This window comes from Acartia tonsa, chromosome 2 (genome assembly GCF_053477335.1).
Source record: "Acartia tonsa isolate MP-2025a chromosome 2, ASM5347733v1, whole genome shotgun sequence".
Lineage (NCBI taxonomy): Eukaryota > Metazoa > Arthropoda > Copepoda > Calanoida > Acartiidae > Acartia > Acartia tonsa.
In genome coordinates this window covers 5,919,464-5,941,972 of record NC_137261.1, presented here as the reverse complement: position 1 = coordinate 5,941,972, position 22,509 = coordinate 5,919,464, and the positions used below count along the sequence as shown (strand labels likewise).

Genomic DNA, 22,509 nt, shown 5'->3' with positions numbered 1-22,509 from the left:
TAGAACATTTAGAAATTTGACATTTTAGAAACCATGAAGAAAGTGGCCTTCAATGAGATTATCCTACATTTAAATCCAATTAGATATTCTACCAAGTTCAAACTGATGAAATAGTTTTAAAGGAAAGTACCTTTACAAAGTCATTTTAAATAAAGTTAATACAAAAAAATCTCTTTTTTAAAGAAATAAAATGCCAATTAGAGGATCAAGGTATTTCTATTTATGAAAAAGGTATGATCAAGTCAATTAAAAGAGAGAAAAATAATATATTAGAAGAACAAAAAAAAATAATTTGTCATTGAAAACTAGGTGGTTATTTTTTTAATTGATAATAAAACCCACACGTCGTTAGAGTTTGGGTAGAAATGAAATCTTTTCAATGACAATATGTTTATGAACATGAAAAAGACTGAGTGAAAATACACATTATGTCGTAATTAATACTCCATCTTTGAACATAAACCTAATAATACCTAGGTATTAAATTCTTAATCTAATTTCTTGAGTAATTTCAGCATAAAAAAATATAAAAAAAGTCTAACAGAATGAATAAAAAGAGTTAACGACTAGAGACCTTGGATATAACTGACTCATTATGACACTATGCTTTAAAACTTAAAATGTTTGAAATTATTATTTTGCTTTATGTTTAATTTTGATATAAAATATGGTTCTATAATACACAAACAGCAGTCTACATACCATAGGGGTTTGTTTCTATCTTGATTAAAAAAGTAGATGGTTTATAAAGACAAATGTAGTACAAAATATTCCCTTAGATTCAACTAAAGGGGTAGTTTCACGAAAGGCAATTGAACTTAATTTAGTGAACCGCATAATTTTTCCTGGTTAATGGGTTAAACTACATTTATATGGCATATATTGGTAAGAATTTCAATTTTCTACCACGTAGTTTTTAAAATATCAAGACTTGAAAATTGTCTTTTTAAATTGCATATATCACAAAAATAGGATTTTCAAGTCTTGATATTTTAAAAACTACGTGGTAGAAAAATGAAATTCTTTGAAATATATGCCATATAAATGTAGTTTAACCCAATAACTAGGTAAAAATATGCGGTTCACTAAATTAAGTTCAAATGCCTTTCGTGAAACTACCCCTTTCATTTACTTCCATGACATACATCAATGTTCATAATAAGTGGATCGAATAACTCATTTATCAAATTAGACTTAGTAACAATAACAATAAAGATAATTAAGGATTTCTCTAAACAGATAACATCTTAAGATAAATACATTTACAATATTCACAAGCATGACAATATACATTACAGCGCTCAGAAATTTGAAAGGGAAAATTCCATAAAGGGTATAATAAAAGCTATTCTTTGAAGGAATTTGTCGATTTCAAGTAAATCTAAACTTAAACATAATTTTGATTTGCAAAAAGTAGGACTTATTCATAGATTTAGTGATAGTTTTTAAATAAATATATCTAGGGTTTTAAACATTTAACTCTAGATTAAACATTATACATATATCTACCCTGTATCAACACTTCAGGAACTTATAAAACTGTTTGGATTATCGGATTGTGTTAGTTATAGAGAAGCTGCTCGATAATATCATAATCTATTTCACAGATAAGAAGGCGCCTTAGATAATATGAGTTCACTACATATGAGAAGCACCAAATGTTGACTAAATAAATATAAGACTTGCTAGTAGTAGTAGTATAAAGCTGTAGTAGATGAAATACTATCATGTGTTGGGTTGGGTTTGGGGGGGGGGGGGGGGCGTAAGGGAAATTTTGACAGTTGTAGCTTGATAGTAAAATTAGTAAACTAATTCTTTTTCTAATGGTCAATGACTTTATAAGCACTTTTTAGATGTTCAAATTAAAGAAAATTCTAATAAAATTATGGAAATAACATTGTATTAAGCAAAAAAAAGTAATTTAAAAGGTAATTTTATCTGGTAAAAGGAAAAAGGCTACTTTACGTGAAACTGTTAGAAAATTTTCACTCATAGATTTAAATCCCCTTTTGATTGATGACCAATAATAAGCACGGATTATTTTCTTGACCAATCGAGCAATATTTTTTGGTATCTTAAATAAAAAAAAAATGTGCAAGTACCATCGTCTAAGACATTAATTTGATACCAACAAAAAAAATGTACAATAAAACAACGCCAACTGTTGGTCAATTTTCCTTTTAATGGCATATACTAACTTCACCTGCCCCATCCCCTTATTTCCTTTATATCCCCCGCCCCTATTTTCAAAAGCTGCCAACCTGTAGACTCAACTAATAAGGGGTAAAAAAGAAAAAGGGAAGGAGATGAATTTAAATGTAAAAGAATAGGGGAAGTGGTTCAATAAACCATAGAAAAAAAATATTTAGAGTTTCATTATCCTGAGAAGAATTTTTCTATAATATTATAAAATGAATTAAGTTTCTCATCTTAAATTATATTTTTCTTTTCAACCAGGAATGGCAATCCGAGGCACAAAATCGGAATGTCAAAAGTTTGGCGGATTCATCCAAAAGGAGGCGGATTCCGGAATAAAATAAATAAGGGGTAAATATCCAAATTTTCAATGATTTCGTATTAACAACATCAAAAATGACATCTTTTTATTCATTGCTTCCCCTGACACTAGCCTTTAAGTTTTACAATGCCCAAGTGAGAGTCAATGGTCTAAAACTTCCAAGATATATATAAATCTTCCATGTACAGGCCAACTTAACCGGTCCACTTTGCTTCAATAATTTTTAAAAAGAATTTGGCAAAAAAAAAGATCTCGGAAAAGGGTTGTCTGCTTGATTTTCAGGGAAGCCTAAAGACATCGTTTAATATAAATTATTTATCGAACTTTTTGAATTCTTTAATTAAAATAGTTGTTTTTCCCCTAGCACCTAAGGAAGGGCGATGGAGGTCAGGACAATAGCATGAAACCAACCCAAAACATTTATAAAGCTTCCCTGAAAAGTAAGACAAATTGGTATGGTATTTTCTAAGATCTTTAGATTCAGACTATAAAACCTTGGATACTTAGACAAGAAAATAGCATTTAAATAAAAATTAGATGACTTGAGCAAAAGTATCTTTTTTGAATATTAATTCTAATTTTGAAAAGCAGACACACACAAGGGTGATTTTCTAGTAGAACAAGTTGCAGAATTTCTAGGGAAAAAGGAAGGCAGGTTAATTTTTAAGGCAGTTGGTTTTTAACAGAGTTACGTAGAGTAGGCGCAACCTGTACATATGTTAAAATGGCTTTCTCTTTTCTATTTTTGATTTGTAATTCTTTTATCAAAATAAGAAAAGAAGTAGACTTGAAATATTTATATGCATCATTATTTAAATAGTATCTTAATAAACGATGCCTCTTTCAACCAGTCATATTTTTTAACATCCAATTATCAAAAAAATATAGAAGCCATTAAATTTTTGGTTGGTTTAATTTTTTAGTTTACTAGCAGAAAAATATTGAAATTTGGTGAGGGAAGAGAAATGGTCCCTTGATTTTCTAATTATTTTTCAGCTTTCTAATTATTATAAATCTGTTACCTAACTATACAGAAGTGATATGGTATAAGATAACATAAGAGAGGGGGGGGGGGGGTATTATAGTGTAGAAAATAAAAAAGGAAAGAAATAGGGGTAGAAGGGGGTGGTCAGTTTAAAGCTAAGGTAAATTGTAATCCAAATTTGCTTAAGGCATATTTTAGTCACCTGTTTTTATGCTTCTATACGAGAAAATATTTTGATAACATAATTGATATTTTATTTTTTAACATATAATAAAAAACTATTTTTTTTGTAATTTACATTCCTTTATAAAACCAAATTTTTATGAAAGTAAGTGCTCTCTAAAACAAGGATGACAACATCCATAAAAGCGAAGCACTGAAACGGTAGGACAAACGGACATTAACACTTGTATAGTGTCTGAATTGAATAATCAGAAGAGTCGAAGCAAAATTGTAAGTATATTTGTTGAAAATATGCTTGATACATGATAATGTTTATGGACATACTTACATCTTTAGGACTTGATTATAGAGTTGCTTCGCTTATATTATTGTTCTTTGTTGTCCCAGGAATCAATATACCAAAAATCAAATCAAACGGATAATTAGATCACTTAAAAATTTGTTGTTAAAAAAGTAGAAAAATCGACATGTTTAAAATGGTCGTACGGACATTCTGGTAATGATTATAGAGTTGCTACGCTTTCTAAATCGTGCCCAACTACTACAGGAATCATCATACAAAGTTTGAAATCGATAGGACAATTCTAACATGCCTAAATTAATGAATAAAAGCTATCTATCTCGGACGGACGGACGTACGGACCTACCCTAATTATAGAAAAGCTTCGCTTTTAAAAATCTCTAAATTTATATTTAGAAGCTTTTTTGTGAAACGATAAGAAAACATTAAAAATCTAATTAGATAGGTAGGTACAAAAATTAAAATTTTTTTAATTACTTGTTTTTGTAAAAGAAGATCACAAAAAAAATCACACAACCAGAACTTGAAAACAAAGATTTATAAAAATTTCAAAAACCAATTAAATCATATTTTCTAAAGGGCAAAATCCGGAAATTATACAAATTTCAAAGTACAAGATTATTAAAAGAGAGTCCTAATAATAAAATGGTCGACCAGGATAATTTCAGAGCCAACGCCCCTCTGTCTCTTTGGCCCACCACAATATATAAATATAGCATCTACACACACAAACACTCTATCACACACACACACTTAAATATCCTTCAAATCACACACATACACACACACACACCAACTAAATCTGGCCTAATTAGATATCCTTGCTTGTGCTACTGATATGGACTTGAAACTATTTATACAAAACAACAAAAGGCAGAATTTTTACAAAATTTATGGGAAGATTATTTTTCTATCTTCTTTTCCTTAAAAGAAAATTCATGTATTAATAAATTTTTGCTCCTTATAAATATTTTTTTAGTCTGTTTGCAAGAACACTGAAACACACCCCTTTGCTCTATGTATAATATTAATATTAATATAGAGAGAGTTAATAATAAGCATTGTCATTTATGAATAATATATTTGTACATATATATTTATCTTTTAAGATTAAAGTTATAATATTGTATTGTAGACATGCAATCAATGGTATTCAAATATTAGTAGTATTTAATATTCATTGGTAAGATCCAATATTCAGATTTCTTTTTCTAACAAATAAAATTATGAGAATCAAGAAATAAAATCTAATTATGTAAAGTTTAAAGTAGAAGGTAGGATAAAAGGGAACAAAAGTTTGAGCAAGAGGCGCGCACAACATTTCAATATTCAGGGGGGGGGATGGGGAGGTATGAAAAAACCCTCCAAATTTCAATGTTGGGGGGTGTTGACACTCTCTTATACCCCTAAATCACTCTGCTCTGAGCTTTATCAAGATTTTTTTTACTTAAAATATCAAAAGAAAAAAATGCCCATTATGTAAAGAGGTAAAAAAATCTTTTTGGGGCCAAAAATTAATCTTTTAAAGTTAAAAACAGTAAATTCTATGCAATGGATATCAAATAGAAATATCTTAACTTTAAAATTACTTTTATATATCTATTAGACTATTCAGAATTCGAAAAACTTTTCCAGTTTGGCTTCGAAACCGATAAATATCGCTGGATCGCTAGCATCGAATTATAGACAATTTTCCATGTGAAATTCCACAAATAATAAAATAAAATCCTGAAATTAGCCCCCAAGGACCAAAGGCCCGAGCTAACAAAAATGGTTTTAATCTTAAAATTTTTTATTTTAATATTCATGGATGTTGTCAATAATACGATGCGACAATTGACTATTCTCCATAATAGTTTTTGAAAACGTCTAATATCAACAATCGTTAGGTAAAAACCTTGAAAAAAAAAGAAAATATTTAAAGCACAAAAAATTGTTAGGGTACCTATAGTTGATATTTCAAACAATTTTTTGTCCAAGCTTCAAGTGTATTCCCACATGAGAAAATATGCGAGGAAGATTTCATCTTAAAATATCTTAAATGTTAAACAATAGATTATTAGAATAGAGTACTATGATAAATATGAAGAGAACATTAATCTGATGACCTAACTACATCTTAAGAGATATTTCAAAAAAATTTAATAAAATAAACTTCTTAGGGAGCATTTAAAAAAAGTGAAATCATTATATAAAAGTAACAGAAAGTCTAAATGTGTTTAGCAAAGGATTTCGTTAACCGATGAACCGATATGGTTCTCTTTTTCAGTGAAGCTTCTTATAGGTCCAGGAAAGGGTAATATCTTTTTAGAGTATACAGCTACCTTCTCAAAAGAAACGCCCCTACAAAAAAAAACTTCTCCAGAATTTTTTTTGTTTTAAACTAAGATTAAAAGTAGAGAGGTCGACTTGCCCCACCCCCTTCACTGAAGTGCCCCTTGAGTAAAGCATCTATTTTAAAAAATCTATTGGTGAAATATAAATATTTGACCGTAGCAAGCCAAGGACATTCCTTACTAAGAAGATTTTATTGCGAGGACCTCACAAAATTATTTCGAGTAAAATAACGATAGGCAAAACTATTACAGTAATCAGGTTTTTCATCATTCTAAATCTAGCTAATATTACACTATTTGTATAGTAAATAAATTAAACTCTCAAAATTATTAGGTATAGAATTAGTTAAATTTATATTTTTGAAAATCCAGATAAAAATCAGTGGTAAAAAAACAGGTTTACCGGTCACCGGTAGAGTTTCTACATTCTAGTAAAAAAATTAGGTAATATTTTTATCAAATTCAAATATTTTCTTCAACAACGTTTATTTTGTAACATTGCATTTTAACTTTACCGACTAAGATAAGCATTAGATATTCGAAACAAACTTAATACAAATCCCTTTAGGTAAATTTGTAAAGTATTTGTTAAGACTTTTTCATTTATTTTTAAAGTACAGAGCTGAGTAGCTTCGTATGGGTAATGCAAACAGAAAAAAATCCTCCCCATTATTTTTTTTTCTAAAACTAAGGAAGGGTTCGCTAGCCATTATGTAGGAAGATCAAATAAAATATAAAGAAAACTGAGCAATATAACAAATCTTAAGGACACTTTAAATTGTACAGTTACTTAGCTATTAAACAATTTTTTTTTTAATCTTCTACAAACTGCATTTACAACCAAACTGACCATCTTTAGATTTAAACTGACATCTTTAAAATACAAGCTTAGCCTTTTTTAGGGTGAGAGCATATATTCAGGCATTTGGTTCCCTAACTGCTCAATTATAAAATGGTTATGTTTATCTATAATATAAAGTAGTAAGCTTTTTTTTGTCTGTCCCGCAGGATCTCGCTTATTGCTGAACCGATATTGTTCTCTTTTGCATTGAAGCTTCTTATAGGTCCTGGGAAGGTTTTAAACTATTTTTGGGGAGGGTGTCTTCACCCCCCCCCCCCAAAAAAAGTGTTATTTACTCTTTTAAAACTCAAATTTAAAATGGGATGAGGTCGACTTTTCCCCCTCCTACCTTAATTGCCCCTAGAGGCTTCTAGGGGCGTATCCGCTAGTATCCTATAAAAGTAGTAAGCTTTTTTTGTCTGTCCCGAAGGATCTCACTAACCACTGAACCGATATTGTTCTCCTTTACAGTGAAGCTTCTTATAGTTCCTGGGAATGTTTTAAACTATTTTTGGGGAGGGTGTCTTCACCCCCTCCCCCCTCTTTTGAAACTCAAATTTAAAATGGATTGAGGTCGACTTTTCCCAATCCTACCTTAAGTGCCCCTAGAGGCTTCTAGGAGCGTAGTCGCTAGTATACTATAAAAGTAGTAAGATGTTTTTCGTCTGAAGTTGTTATACTTTATAAATGTCTTTGGTTGGTTTTGAGCTATTCTTTTTACCTAGAGGCTAGGGGCGAAGCCACTGGGATCAATAATTGCAGAACACGTAGTATTTGAGACAGTGACAAATCTTTTAAAATGGAGGATTTTAACAACATTGTTGAGATTTATTTTTGTTATCCCTAGGCCGCGAATCATTGGAAATATTTTTTGCATGTTCTTGTTATATAAAGGGGGGAGGCGGATGTGCCACTTTTTGAAACCAAAACTAAAAGTCAACAAAGGAACTCATCTAAAAAAAGAGTTACAGGTCTGAGATTTTGCATGGCAGTTGCTTTATAGAGGTACAGTATGGAACTGTGAAGAAACGGCGGCGCAACCGCCGAAAACCGCCGTTTCCCGCCGAATTTTTTTTTGCAATTTCTTCACTGTTCCATATTGTAACCCTATTTAGCAACTGCCATGCAAAATCTCAGACCTGTAACTATTTTTTTAGTTGAGTTCCTTTGACTTTTAGTTTTGGTTTCAAAAAGTGGCACATCCGCCTCCCCCCTTTTAAGAGTTTTAGCATAACTCATCATCCCTTCTTAAATTTGGGATTATCCTTAAAAAAGGTTTCATATACAAATTCTTATACAAACATAGATAAAGTACTTAAACGGGATATTTTCAAAACAATTTAAGGGGGGGGGGGGTTTAATGCAACCATCTCGTAATCAGTGATTAAATGGCACTTAGAATTCGAATTTCCATCTGAAATTTTGCATGAATAATCCTTGGTGGGTCTATTTTCCCTAAATCGAACAAAAAGTTGGAAAAATAACGGTTTAAGGCTGGCGGCTCAGCCGTTTTACCAATTTTTGCCAATCTTAAGAGCATATTAGTCACGAAACCTCTCTCCACATAATTCTTTTTGTCGCTCCAAAACCTTATCAAACGGTTCTAGCCGGTAGCTGTTGGTACTAGAAATATATAAAATGGTTATTGCTACCATTTAACATGAATTAAACCAAAAATATGTTTTAAAAGTTGATTCCTACGTAATTAATGATGAATTTGCCCTGAAAATAGGCAAAAAAACGGCTAAACGGCTGAGCCGCCAGCCGTTTCTTTTCCAACGTTTTGTTCGATTTAGGGAAAATAGACCTACCAAGGATTACTCATGAAAAATTTCAGATCGAAATTCGAATTCTAAGTGCCATTTAATCATTGATTACGAGATGGTTGCATTAAAAAAACCCCCCTTTATTACAAAAATTAAAACATCATCTAATTCAAGACCAATCCTTAAAAGTCAAAACAAATTTGTCAACTCAATTTAAGTATTGGCTTTACTGCAGCGGCTTTGTGGACCTTCAAGGACAAAAAAATAAGAGTGTTCATTCAAACAAACAAATAAGTTCTATCTGTTGAATTACATTTTGTTGAAATAATAAAACAGGAAGCAAGGAGATTGAAAAAAATGAAATTTTTCACTTTACTTTTTGACTTTAGCTGGGTATTTTAAAATGTAATATTGGTGCAACACCCTAAGAAAAAAAGATTTGAACGCTGAATGCAACAAACCACAATATTTTGTGTCTAATCATGGAAGCTTGATGGCTGTTGTCATTTACACATACACACACACACACAAACACACACACACACTCAAACACACATACACACACACACAACTCATTTACACATACACAAACTCAAACACAACATATCAGAATGAAGGCTTAACTACCCAGCTCAAAATGTTTACAATAACACCATCTTTAGAGTTAAGATGCAGCAAAAATCTCAAATTAATTTATTTGTACTTTGGTTTTGATTGAAAAGGAACTTAGAAATGACAATATAAGGCACCAATCTCATATTTATATTTATGAAGAATAATTTAGAAATAGTCCAAAATAAAATTTAATTTTTATAAAAATATAACAAAAAGTAGTCAAGGTTTTTTTCTGAAGCAAGATAATTAGACAATTTAGCAATAGTTCATATCCAAGATGTATATCATGTTAATTAATCATTATGGGTCAAATTAGATCATTGTAATTTGTTAAACTATTTTGGCCTCTATTTTTTTTAATAGGAAATAAATTGCTGTACTCAAAATATCAGATCCCTATGGCGTACAAAAATGTGTAAAAATTAAGTACACCTAGTGATAGTAGCCGGTTGATCTTTACATAATGTCTACAGGGTAGGACAGTACTTAAAACTTTCATAAATTGACCTTTTAGTACACAATCAGGTTTAGGTTCTAGGTCAACTTAGGGGACAGAATTTCATTTTTACATCTTTTCAAAGTAAGAAAAAATTATTTATATAGGTATGTATATCAAACATTTATTTTATTGATGATTAATAAATGAAATCCTTTTCAGACTGTTTAAAAATCCTTTAAGATCCTAATTTTAAAAAAATATTATTTACTTTCTATAAATAATACCTACATAACACTCCTAACATCCTTATCCTTTTAGATTTTTATCTTCTCTTTTTGATGCCAGAGGTGTACTTTTAGATATTGTAAGGCTTAGCCAACTCGAAAATGTTGAATGCTTTTTATTAAATTGTATTTTAAATCTATAAAAAATGCCTCTTTGTCAAAATAATAAATATTAAAAATTTCATTTAGATAGGTTATTAAAGTTTAAATATCAAAATACATAAAACATGTTAGCAATAAAAATTAACAGAACTTTAACCAATTGCTGCAAAATGAGAAAATGTTTTTAATTCAAATTAACCTAACCTTAAGAGTCTAAAAAAAAACTTTTCCCATCAACAAAAATAGCTTTAAGGATGAAAACGTAAAAAATGTTATATTTAGGGCAACATAGAGAGTAAAAGTGAGAAAGAGAGAATGAGAGAGAAAGAAGAAATGATAGAGAGAGTTAAAAGGGGTAGACAACAATTTTTTTTAAAGGTCAAGGTATGAGGGAGCGCTATCGCTGCTACAGCGTAAAGCATGTACTAACAGAGGGAAGGGAAGGAGAAGGGGGGTTGGGGGGAACCAGAAATACGCCGCGCCGTATTTGCTTGCAAGCAACTATACGCGAGGCGAAGGGTTACGCACTGCACCGGTCTCAGTATGGTTTTGTAGGGAGCTGCATTTATTAAGTTTCTATGATTATATACAAAAAATTATAAATCATCCTATTATATAGGGTACTAAAGTTTTTTGTTTGAAGCTTAAGATTTCATGAGTTCCCTTATATAGGGAAGCTTCACATAGGGCACGAGATAGTTTTAGGCTATTTTTGTGTCCCATATCTAACCCATTGAATACAGAAATCATTAGATGTTAGGGGTGCAGCTGATAATAGAAGAAAAATAAAAATAGCAAAAAGCGGTAATGCTAATTTAAATTGTGTTTAAAAGCTAAGCATAAAAAATTTTGTAGCAAAAAACTCCCTATTCCTTGTTAAGAACAGATAATCCCAATCTCACCTTATTTTTTGGAAAAATTGGACAGTAAGGAGGGGATAGTTTATGATTTGTTCGTATTTTGAGTGAAGTTAGGTTAGCCCACACACAGGCTTTGGATCCATAGCAGGGGGTAGATACAGAAAATATAACCCTAACACCCTCGTTTTTTCAATTTCACAAATAAGTGGGAGAGTAATTTTTTAAATGCCTAAATACTAAATAATCGTTTTTATTCTATTTGTGAGTGAAATACTTATACTTTGTTTATTTCTTCTTCTTTTATGTCCCAAACAAAAATTAAAAACAACTTTTCAGAAATTTTGACTCACCCTAAAAAGATCGGGTTTAGCTTCAAAGAATTAAAAGAGTTCTATAACCTTTTCATTCAAAGGGTGTCCCAAAAAAAATACAAGAATTTATTTTCATTTGAGTTTAAAATATCTTTAGCTGAGAAGATATGTAGGTATCTGGATTAAAATAATATAAAGGATTTTAAAGTATTTTTAAAAAATAAAATATTATTTTTTGTCTGCCATCTAATTTTAAGGAAGTATTTAAAAACTAGTTTTCTCCACCCATCTCTTGGAATATAATATATATAAATATATGTTCATTATACTTAACTCTTAACAATATGATTCAGATCATATTTATAAATGGGCTTGTTTCTAAAAGTGTAAATTTTAAATCTAAGAAATTAAGAAGATTCAAATGTTTTAAATTCAGCTTAGATTCTAAGTTTTCATTTGTTGAAAAACAGTGAATTTGTTGCAGCTAGACTTTTTATTTTTTGGAGGGGGTTGGGGATAGCAGGTTGAGCTCCATACCAATGGCAAGCAAGACCTTCGAATACTAACAGACGCAAAGACATCTTTTAACTTTTATATAAAAAAAATAGATATTAGATGAAGCATTATTTCTATAAAAATGAGTTGACTAGGTAATTGTTTGTGCTTTTCGGAGAACAATCATAGAGTGGTTGTGAGCTAGAGGCTAGGGGCGAAGCTGTTAGTCTGAATATATCTTATTCATTCTGGATAAAATGTTAAAGGGTAGGAGTTCGTAAGATATGCAATGACGAAAAAGTCATCATCATTCATTAAGCCTTAAGGGATAAATATGTTAATTTGAATTTTTTTTAAGTAGAAAAGAGAACGGAGTCTTATAAATCATAAAATAAAATAATGTTAAAATAACTAAAGGAATATTTATTTATCGCATCGTATAATAGACAGCTTTTCGGGGATAATAATATGAAAAATTATAAGATTAAAACCAGTTTTGTTGGCCAAGAGGGGCCGAAGTCCCGAGGTAATATAAATGGTATTAATCTTATGATGTTTATTTTAATCAGGGAAAAAGGAATGTGATTCTGACAAACAATTCTAAAGGAAAATTTCCCCATAACCCCCTTTTCCTCTCCCCCTTCTTACCCACCCCTCTTAAGTTACATAAAATAACAAGTTATACTCCAACCTTACTCCACAAGATTTCATGATTTTTGTCCACATTTTAATTGAATTGATTGTTAGAATAGCTAGGCCTGATTTTAAAATTCATGGAAAATTGGTCGTTCTATGATACGAAACATGATATTTTATTATGGCTGAAAAGTGAAAACCAGTTCTACTCCAGCGGATAATAACCGGTTTCGAAGCCATACTGGTAAGTATTTTCCCCTGATTTCTCGTAAAAATTGAAAGGGCAATACAAACGTGCATACTTGGTTTACAGTAGTTGTCTTTGTAAATATAAATATAATAGTAATAATACAGAAAACTGTATATGCCTATATATAAAAGTAATACATCATCTATTGCTAAATTAAGAAAAATAAAATTCTTTATAGAAGATATTTTCATAAAAAAAAAAAAAATAAGTGTTGTCTTTATGAGTCGAGTCAATGACTTTAAATATATATTTTTAACATAAATTCTAGTTTGAAAATTTGTAAAGTTAACCATAGTAACGCAATGGTAACCAATATTGATTGGCCTAACACCCCTGAAGTAGAACCAATATATAACCTGACCCTTACACAAAAAGAAAAACGAGCATGTAATTGTACTCACCGGTGGCTGTCCTGTTCCCTTGTCTCCAATCATAATTTCACCAAGAGTTCCGAGTCCACTCTCCTCCAAGGACATATCCAAGATATCCTGCGGATTATTTTTTTTAAAATCTTAATTTTTCTTTTAAAAATATAAGTAAGATATTAGTGGTAGAAAACGGAGATTAAGTTTTCTTTACAAAAATATCCTATCAAAAGAGGGTAGGCTGATGAGAAACTTTTTTAAAGCAAATCTAAAACAAACAGGAACTTTACCACAAAAAAAGGAGTTAAAGCACAGAATTTTGGCATTACAGTTGATTTTAAGAGGTAAATTGTGAAGAAACGGCGGCGGAACCCTAACTACCCAGGGAGTAAGGGAGGGGACAATGGGCAATAAATTCAATTAAAGAGTTTTAGCTGAAAAGCAATGAAAACCAGATTTATCAGAAAAATTTGACCAAATTATAAAGGGATCATGGTAATATAATTTAGAACAAAATTAGATCTAAGAAAAAAATAGTTTACTTGAACATTAAATTACCAATACATCACAATGTAGTAAACATTCTGTAATTAATCACTAGAAAATTCGTGTTTAGAACTTTAGAACATGAAATGACATTTTCTTGGGAAAAAATATTTGTTAAAACCAGCCATTTTATAACAAATTTCTGTCTGCTATTTTGAAAACTAATTCAGATAGTTAGCGGGGCATTGATGCGCTAGTACCCAAAGTCAGTCAGAACCTGCTGAATTCATGCACATACCCTTTAAGCCAGTACCCAAAGTCTGAGACTCATAAAAATTGAATATTCGATCCATTGTCCCCTCCCTTACTCTCTGCCCACTACCACTGAATTCTTGTTAAGAATTAAGTTTTTTATATAGCATATTTACAGTTTAATCAACCCGTTTTTTTTTAAATTCATTTTCATTCGTTGTTTTTCTTCTTTCTCAAATGGACACCTGCCATATCTTTCCAAAATTAAGCCTTAGTTAAAAAAAAGTCGTTTGCTTTATACCTTCCAACTAGAAATCAATTTGTTGTCTTTTTGAAAAATAATTAGGTTGGTACTTGTTTTATATGAAAAAATAAAGATTATCATTCCTTGAAGTCAGAATCCAATTTTGGACATAATTCTATTCTTTGGGCTTCGAGCCCATAATTACTAAAAAAAAAAAAAAAAGTCAATTAGTATCCTATATAATTAAGCAGCAAATTGGAAGTAAATATGTATTTTTCTTAGGTATTGACTAAGTAAGGTAATATCTGAAACCAAGGTGCGTGGACCAAAATAAGTCTAAAATTTTCAGTGAAGCTTTTTCCATTTGCCTGAGAAGTGTTTTAGGTTCTTTTGTTGTAGGGAAAAAAAAGTTAAAAGAGAATCTATTTCCCTATAACAAAAAAAATAAATTAGTATGTATAATAAGAAGTTAGGTATGTAAATCTAAGAAAATAAGTCACACTAAATATTTTTTTGTATTATACATAAAACTTGCAACAAAGGGGAATGTGTACACATTTAGCTTACTAATTTGAGCAAGAGACAATGGGGTGGGGTTTAACTCCGAAGACAGTGTAGCTTTTTGAAGCTTACTTTAAAATTAAGCTTTCGCTAACAAAATTTTAAATTTTAATTGACTATTTTCCTGTTATCTTTATCGAACTCTGGTAGAACATCAATTCCGCCGCCAAACAAACTGAAATCCATGCTTCTTATTTATTATTATATGCTTTTTTCACTGTATTTAATATGTTTTAACTTTTTATTTTGTATTTTTTCTGAAAAAAAGATTAATTACCTACCTAAATAAAATCTTATGACTAAATATAAGCTGTGATTCTTTAACCAACCTATGTTTCATTAATGGGACAGCTGCCATTAATACAATACAGAAGACAGAGAATTGATATAGTATTCATAATGCTTACAGTTTTCGATGTACCTAAAGGCGAGAAGAAAAGTTTTCAAAGACGCAAAAAATGTTGTATAACTATTCTCATTCAAATTGAAGGCATTTTTAGAGTATAAGTAAAAATAAAATCATATTCTTTATCCCTTTAAAAAAGCCAGAGATAACAGGATGTCTATCTGTCCGTACCAAAGTATCTCGCTATAGTATCTCCAGCAGTTATTGGCGCGCTAATAACTGCTGGACTGATTTGGTACCAACACCCTCAAGATATATAATAGAAAAAAAATATCCTCCTAAAATCTTTTTTGCTAGGTAATTCTTATCCAAATTAACTGGAATTGAATATGGGTCGACTTCCCCCTTCCCTTACTTCAAGTACCCTAGAGGCGCGCATTAGGGACGTAGCCGCTAGTAAATCTACAAGTTGATGATCCTCAGTAATGATGAGAAACAAAATTACCCAGTAGATAAAAAAATTTAATACCCATAAAGTGTTCAAAAAGTTCTTAAAGCCAGCAAATGATCGAGTAAAAGTGCTTAATTGTAAAACCTTGGTTTTACCACTGTAATATACAGTCCAATGTCCCCTCCATCCCCGTGTATAAAGAATTTCACTTTAGCACCACTAGATTATACGTAATTATGCTTTATAATGGAAGAAATGCGTAAAAATCAAGGAATTATTAAATAACTACCTATTCTTCTAACAAAAGAAAAACAATATTATTTATTATGAAATAACATGTGCTAAAAAAGCTCGATTTCTTGAACAAACAGCTTGGTACATAGGGTTTACTAGGGGGAAATTCCTTATGTGTTACCTATGTGGACTTAAGGAAAGTGATTCCTGATGACGCACTTACAGAAAGTGTCTCATGAATAATACTTATGTTAGCTGTGCGTATTTTTCACATATGTAATTAGCTGAGGGAAATAAGCTGTCATAAGTATTTAAAAGCAATGTTGCCACATTTTTAATTATTATGTTGTCCAATTTTTTTAACAGTTTGATTTACACAAAGCCCATTTTGAAGATCTTATTAAATGTCTTCTTCTCTAAATTCCGGAAATAGAATCATAAAATGATAATAGTAAACATAACTATTATTTTTAAGTATTAATATAATTTTATAGAAACAATAATTTAATCAATATGATAACTTTTCTTAATTATTTAGGTAATACAAATATGTCCTTAAATTTTTTTCTCTTATTAACAAATTAAGTTTACAAAGAGTGTAGATAAATTAAGAAAAATACAAAGAGTAAATCTTTATACAAAAGTAACAGGATGTTTATCTGTATGTTCGTCTGTACCAAAGGATAATTGAACAAAATCTTTTTTGCAGGGACAGTGTTTGTCTCTGTAATATTTATCTTTTAGAGAAACTGCAGCTGCTGAAATCGCTGCCACTGGCAAAAAAAATTTTTTCACCATTTCTTGCCATATTAGACAATATTGTATCATTTAAGACCATGTTATTTTTTTCCAAAAATTTTCCACTGCGAGAGCACTTAGTAATTTTTTTTAGAATTTTTAATAATAAATTCTAATGTTAGGCTTTTATTTTTATAGTTTGTTAATGGTCTACATAAAAAAAGCAGTTACATCCCCCTTGAAGAAATTAATTAAAACTGTAGTGGGATTAGAATTAATTAAAGAGTTTTATTTTCTATATTTTCTTCCATATAGAACAATTTTTATCATTGTTTATTTTAGTTTTCTGGAGCTTTTTTATTTGTGTTTAAATTCTAATCTACAAAAGTACCTTGAAAAACATATCTACTTAATTCTACCCTCCCGAAATTATTGTTATTATGCACAAATGCCCCGTAAAAATCGATTATTTACTCATGTATTTGACAGCTAAGCTTAGGTAAAACAGCTTATTCACATAAGGAATAGCCTGTTCCCCATGTAACATAAGGATTGAATTCACATATGTAAATGACGTCCACTTAGGGAATTTACTTCGGGAATTCACTTCGGATTTACATCGGGATTGTTCATGATACACTTTTTCTATGAGTTCACTCAGTGAAAGCTGTCATAGGGAAAATCAAATTCTTCAAGAAATCGAGCTAAAGATATAAAATCAGCTGTATAAAAACTTAAAAGAGAGGTTTAGTAAAATAATATTTGTAATAGTATTAACGTGGCTTATATTATAATAATATAATGATGAAATAACATATGGTATTTATCACAGATACTAAATATTTACAAATTAAAGACAAACAAACGTTTAAAAATCACGTAAAATCACTTTAAAACTGTAATCTACGTAAATAAAAACACAAATAGTTGCAAAAAAAGCCTTAAAATCTTCATTTTTTTTGTATAATAAAAACTAGAATGAAAGTATGAGTGTCATATTCATTTTTTCCTCTCTCTTTTTCTGTTGTCTGCTTCTTCTACCTGTCCTAACCAGGGTTGCCAATGTTTAGTCAAAATATTTTCTCAAGATGATATGTCATTTTTTAATTTGATTTTTACGCGATATTTTCAAAATTGAAATATATCACCTATATTTTTACTAAAATTATCATCGAATTATGTCCAATTAAAATTGAAATATTTTTTTTGTGTTTTGGTAACCCTAATTTAAAGGAAGGACATTTTCCGAGGTTGCGTGAATAAATGCCAAGTGGCAATTTAAATAATATAAATTCAATTTGACATTTGAGACTTGAATAGAATGATGTAAGACCATTGCATTGCCTGCGGCAACTCTAAAGGTCATTTTATGGACCCAAATGTTAAATTACAGTAGAAAATTTACCTTTATACGGGGTAAATGGGATTGAATAGAAATAAATTCAAGTTACATACATAAATTTAGCGAATTTTCTTCAATTTTTCTCCAATAATACAAAATAAGGCACGATACATTTTTAAAAATCGCAATTCAATATCAAATAAGTTGCCTATCGTTTAGTTTAACGGTTTATACAGTAAAAAACCCATATCTATATTATGATGCAAAAATTTCACAACTTTTGGGCAGCTTCCACGTCTACACTTTTGACGTCATTGACTCGGCTTCTCTCTCATTGGTCGGATACACCAGGCTCTTCACCAATCATATCAGCGGGTTTTTATAAATGAATGAAAAATGCTCTTTTTGTATTTTACTTTTATTGACAAGAAACTTGGTGTAAAAAATGAATATAATGGAAAAAACTAAATATGAAACTAATGCGTATATGAAATAACTATAAAACAGAATACAAATGTCTAATAGTAATAATTAACGAACTTAGGCATATAGCAGGCTTTTAGCTAGGTTTGGTTAAATTGGCTAAGATAGGGTGATGCGACAATAAAGATAAATAAAAATAGGGGGGTAAGAGTTAGAGTTAAACAACTGTATACTCCCATTGACCTTTGATCCCATAATGCAAAGCTCATTGGTCCTAAGATTTGTCAATTTCAACTTAAAAAGGTAACGTTTTTTATTTTATTTTACAAATTTTTCAGCGTTGACGTTATATAGTTGACTGGTGTATACTGTATAGTTACATCTAAACTTATAAATTATTGATGTCAATTAAAGGTGGCTTATTTTTCCTCTAGGCTTCGCAGCTAGGAAGTTCCCGGCCCTGCTGAGTCCTTACAACTAATTTTTTAATAGTTTACAGCATCTATGCATCACTTATGATATACAACATTTATATATTGAAATCGGAAAAATTTGTCGTCAATTTAGCTTGCTAATATGGACCTCATTTTTTTTAAAAATAGGTTGAAAAACATATAAACTTTTATTGGTCAGTTCGTTCATCCAGTAGGAGGTGTTGATGGGTAAATGGGTGGATTGATGGTTTATCTAATTTAGCCAGCTGCGGGCTTCACTATCAGAATACATGAAAATCTATTTCAACATCCAAGTAATAAAATATAGATTTCACTTATGATATATTACTTAAAATCTCACATAATAATCCTGACAATACGAATTTTGTTCCATCATGTTTGCTTTCCTAAGATAATACTTGTTATTGACTGACTGATTGATTAGCCATAGTTTCTTAGCATTTGGACCTTAGAAGTCATGGAGCAGGTTGAGACACTTTTGTATAGCCACTAGGACCAGCTCAAGCTCCAAGTTCAAGCACATTTTGACCTGACCCGCAATCTCATACTTAAGATAAATGTAGATGAAGCCTGTATTGTTTGGAAAGTTTGGATTAGTTGCTTATAGCATTGTCTTTACATTGGTAAATTGCATTAGACTTTACATGTGTTCATTTGGAAAGAAGTTTAATGTCAGGATAAGCTTTCACTGATTTATGTTGTTGATCTAGGCCTTCAGTCTTTGGTCGGATTGTTTTAGGGTTAATTTTTAGTGTTTTATTTTGTAAAAGCTACATAGTGGATTGTCACGTCTAATTCTAGACACATTAGCTGGATCATGGTTTGGTGGCCGCTGACCAAGTAAGTTATCAAAATATCTTAGAATAAGTGATGAAGTATGGAGGGCGTTTCCCTCTAACCCCCTAATGGTCTATTTTTCTTTTTTTATAGGTTAATAAATGAATGTAAAATGTAAATTCAGTAAGGGTTCATTTAAAACTGTTGTCACTGTTATTAATGAATTAATTTACAATTAGAGAATGTTTTTCTGAAAAGCTATTTGGTATCAGACTGACTTTAATGGTCAGAATTTGTCACATCGTTGTCTTCTATGAAGTTAAATGCTTCTAATACGTCCCTGATAAGGTCGGCTATCCTGTTTAGCTCGTTCTAAAAATATTAACATGATTAGGTACAGACAATACATTTAATAAAGGCAAGGTAGGCAACTGTTTTTTTTGGTGCTTTAGTAATTTTTGGATATACAGTGTGTGTTTTTTTATGAGAACTTTTTTGAAAGCAATTTTACCCCACTTATAGTTATCAGAATTTAATGATTGATGGCTTATTTTCTTCGTTTTTTAAGGCAATTAATAGAACACCAAAAAAAATATTTCAGTTTTTATCTAAAAAGTACAGTAAAATCTAAAATTCAAAACTTAGGTGTCAACATCTAAAAATGGATTTAGCGCATTTTTCTTATGCCTAAATCTTCTACCCTTTGCAAGAAAAAAAATTGGATTTTCTGTAGTCGACTTTGGGGGGCCAGTACTCCCTCCCTGGTTGAGATATGACCATCAAACTTTGATATGTTCTAGTACATGTCCCTAATGGTATCTGTATACATTTTTAGCTCTATATTTCAACTTTCAAGTGTTTAGCAGCTATTCTTGCAAAAGGTTGAATATTTGAGCATAAGAAAAATGCGCTAAAACCATTTTTAGACGTTGACACCTAAGTTTTGAATTTTAAATTTTACTGTACTTTTTAGATAAAAACTGAAACATTTTTTTGGTGTTCTATTAATTGCCTTAAAAAACGAAGAAAATAAGCCATTAATCATTAAATTTTGATAACTATAAGTGGGGTAAAATTGCTTTTTTAAAAAAAAGTTCTCATAAAAAAAACACACTGTATATCATTTATATATATTTTAAGGTTTTAAAAATAATTTGAGCTTCTCGCCATGTTTCAAAAAGAACACAGTAATAGTGTCTGACTGATTATGACGTAACAAAAAAAATTAGCCAATGAGAGGCCACTATAAATTTTACCATTGGTCAATAACGGCCTCTCATTGGCTAATTTTTTTTTGTTACGTCATAATCAGCCAGACACTAATACTGTGTTCTTCAAAAATCAGATAAAAAAATTTTGACATTACACATTTTTAAATTTCTTTGCGCTTCAAACCAATTAACCACCAACCACAATAAAGAAAAGGAAAAAAATAATACCTTGTCATAGATAAAATGTTTAAGGATGTCTGGTAGATCAACCATCCTGTACAATCTGCAACTACCCTAAGATTAACAACTTTTAATATGGGTTAGATTTTTCTCGTGTTATATATGTATGTTGTAAATTAATCCATATTAGCGTTAATTTAAACATACATATATAACACGAGAAAAAATAGTTAATGTACTTATTTTTTTTATTTTTAGTATTTGACAACATGGACAATTAAAGACACCTGGAACTCAACTAAACGTTTGATAGAATTTTGACTAAAAATGCTGGACATTTTTTTACTTTTCTTCAACTTGAAGTGGTGAAATATAAATTTTCTCGTCAATATACTAATGATTAATAGTGACCTATTATATTCTGGAAGAAAATACTTAGGATCAATGCAGGAAGGTACTTAGAATCACGTGCTCACGTTCGTGGATAGTTTAATGAGGTTATAGGCAAGGGGGCCGAGCGCCCGCGGCTAGGCAGGCCAGGGGGCCGAGCTTTGCGGCCATGACCTTCTAGCATTAAGACTTTTTGAATGTTGGTCTTTTGTAATGGCTCGGTTTTGTAACATTCGCGGTTTTGTAATGTCGCGGTTTTGTAATGTCGCGGTTTTGTATCCACTCCCCAACGACAGCTGAAAATCATGTATAGGTTGCGCTATTTTTTCCGAATTAATTTCGTTGATGATATAAGCTGATTATTAAAATCACCTCTTCGCTGCCAGCATTTATTACTCTGAGAATGAGAGAGTTGAGATTGTCATCATTAGATGTCTTCACATCGTTATGCCTCACCATATTCTTCCAATCAGATGCATTTAGTAATCTAAATATTATTTAAAATAAATGAAATACTGTATCTCATCAGGCGCGGCATGTTTAATTATCAAGATAAAGGAAATAGTTTATTGCACTAACTTGAAATATCTTCAAGGATTTTTGCTGAAGAATAACATTGACATATTAACAACTCCGATTTTATCGATGACGTAATGGAGTACACCTCAGGTGTTGTATCCATAACAAAACACACCTCGTGTTGTCTGTATTACCCCCCCCCCCCCTCAAAGTTGTGGGTTGAGGGTGGTGTCAAACAATGTGCGAAGATTATCAAAATTTTCTGGCTAGCATCAAACACCACCTGGCAAAAACCCTGGGCACGCCCCTGCATGAAAACTCTTTTAATAAATATGACTTTTTAAAATTTTTTTTACCTCTCAAAGAGATCAGCTCCACTCCACTGTGGAATCAGTCTGGAAATATGTTTTCCTTGCATCCAGCAGCCTCCCCATCCATACACAAAAGGTATTAAAAATTTATCTTCAGCACTCAGCTTGAAGAAATATACTGAGTTATTTCTAAAATAGAACATTGACATGAGGATATTATAATCCGTACCATTTGTGATAAAAGTACATTTGATCATGTTGAATAGTAGCTCAATAAAATTCCGAAACCATGGGCTCTTAAC

At 30.8% G+C, this 22,509-nt stretch overlaps 2 protein-coding genes across 2 annotated transcripts in view; both read right to left on the bottom strand.

The window, feature by feature from the left end:
* The window catches only part of LOC145334961 (uncharacterized), a 43,229-nt gene extending 28,125 nt beyond the window's left edge, over window positions 1–15,104 (bottom strand). Inside the window, exons 1-3 of the mRNA XM_080180602.1 lie at window positions 14,957–15,104; window positions 14,415–14,475; window positions 13,324–13,412 (exon numbers count right to left, since the gene is read on the bottom strand). Coding sequence (XP_080036728.1) covers window positions 13,324–13,412; window positions 14,415–14,475; window positions 14,957–15,016 — 210 coding nt within the window. The 5' untranslated portion in view covers window positions 15,017–15,104. The remainder of the gene's footprint in view (window positions 1–13,323; window positions 13,413–14,414; window positions 14,476–14,956) is intronic.
* Window positions 15,105–19,732: 4,628 nt separating this feature from the next.
* On the bottom strand, window positions 19,733–22,395 carry LOC145334950 (uncharacterized). The gene is made up of 4 exons (XM_080180592.1): window positions 22,253–22,395; window positions 21,750–21,864; window positions 21,036–21,101; window positions 19,733–19,968 (listed from the first exon to the last, which is right to left on the bottom strand). The coding sequence occupies exons 1-4, from the start codon at window positions 22,312–22,314 to the stop codon at window positions 19,876–19,878; spliced, it is 336 nt and encodes a 111-aa protein (XP_080036718.1). The 5' UTR covers window positions 22,315–22,395; the 3' UTR covers window positions 19,733–19,875.
* Window positions 22,396–22,509: the final 114 nt, after the last annotated feature.

Coding starts and splice junctions, on each gene's coding strand:
- LOC145334950 (XM_080180592.1), bottom strand. CDS start 22,314: ATGCAAGGAAAACATATTTCCAGACTGATTCCACAGTGGAGTGGAGCT. Junction 21,102..21,749: donor TAAATGCTGGCAGCGAAGAG/GTGATTTTAATA, acceptor TGTTAATCTTAG/GGTAGTTGCAGATTGTACAG. Junction 19,969..21,035: donor AACATTTTATCTATGACAAG/GTATTATTTTTT, acceptor TAATATTTTTAG/AACGAGCTAAACAGGATAGC.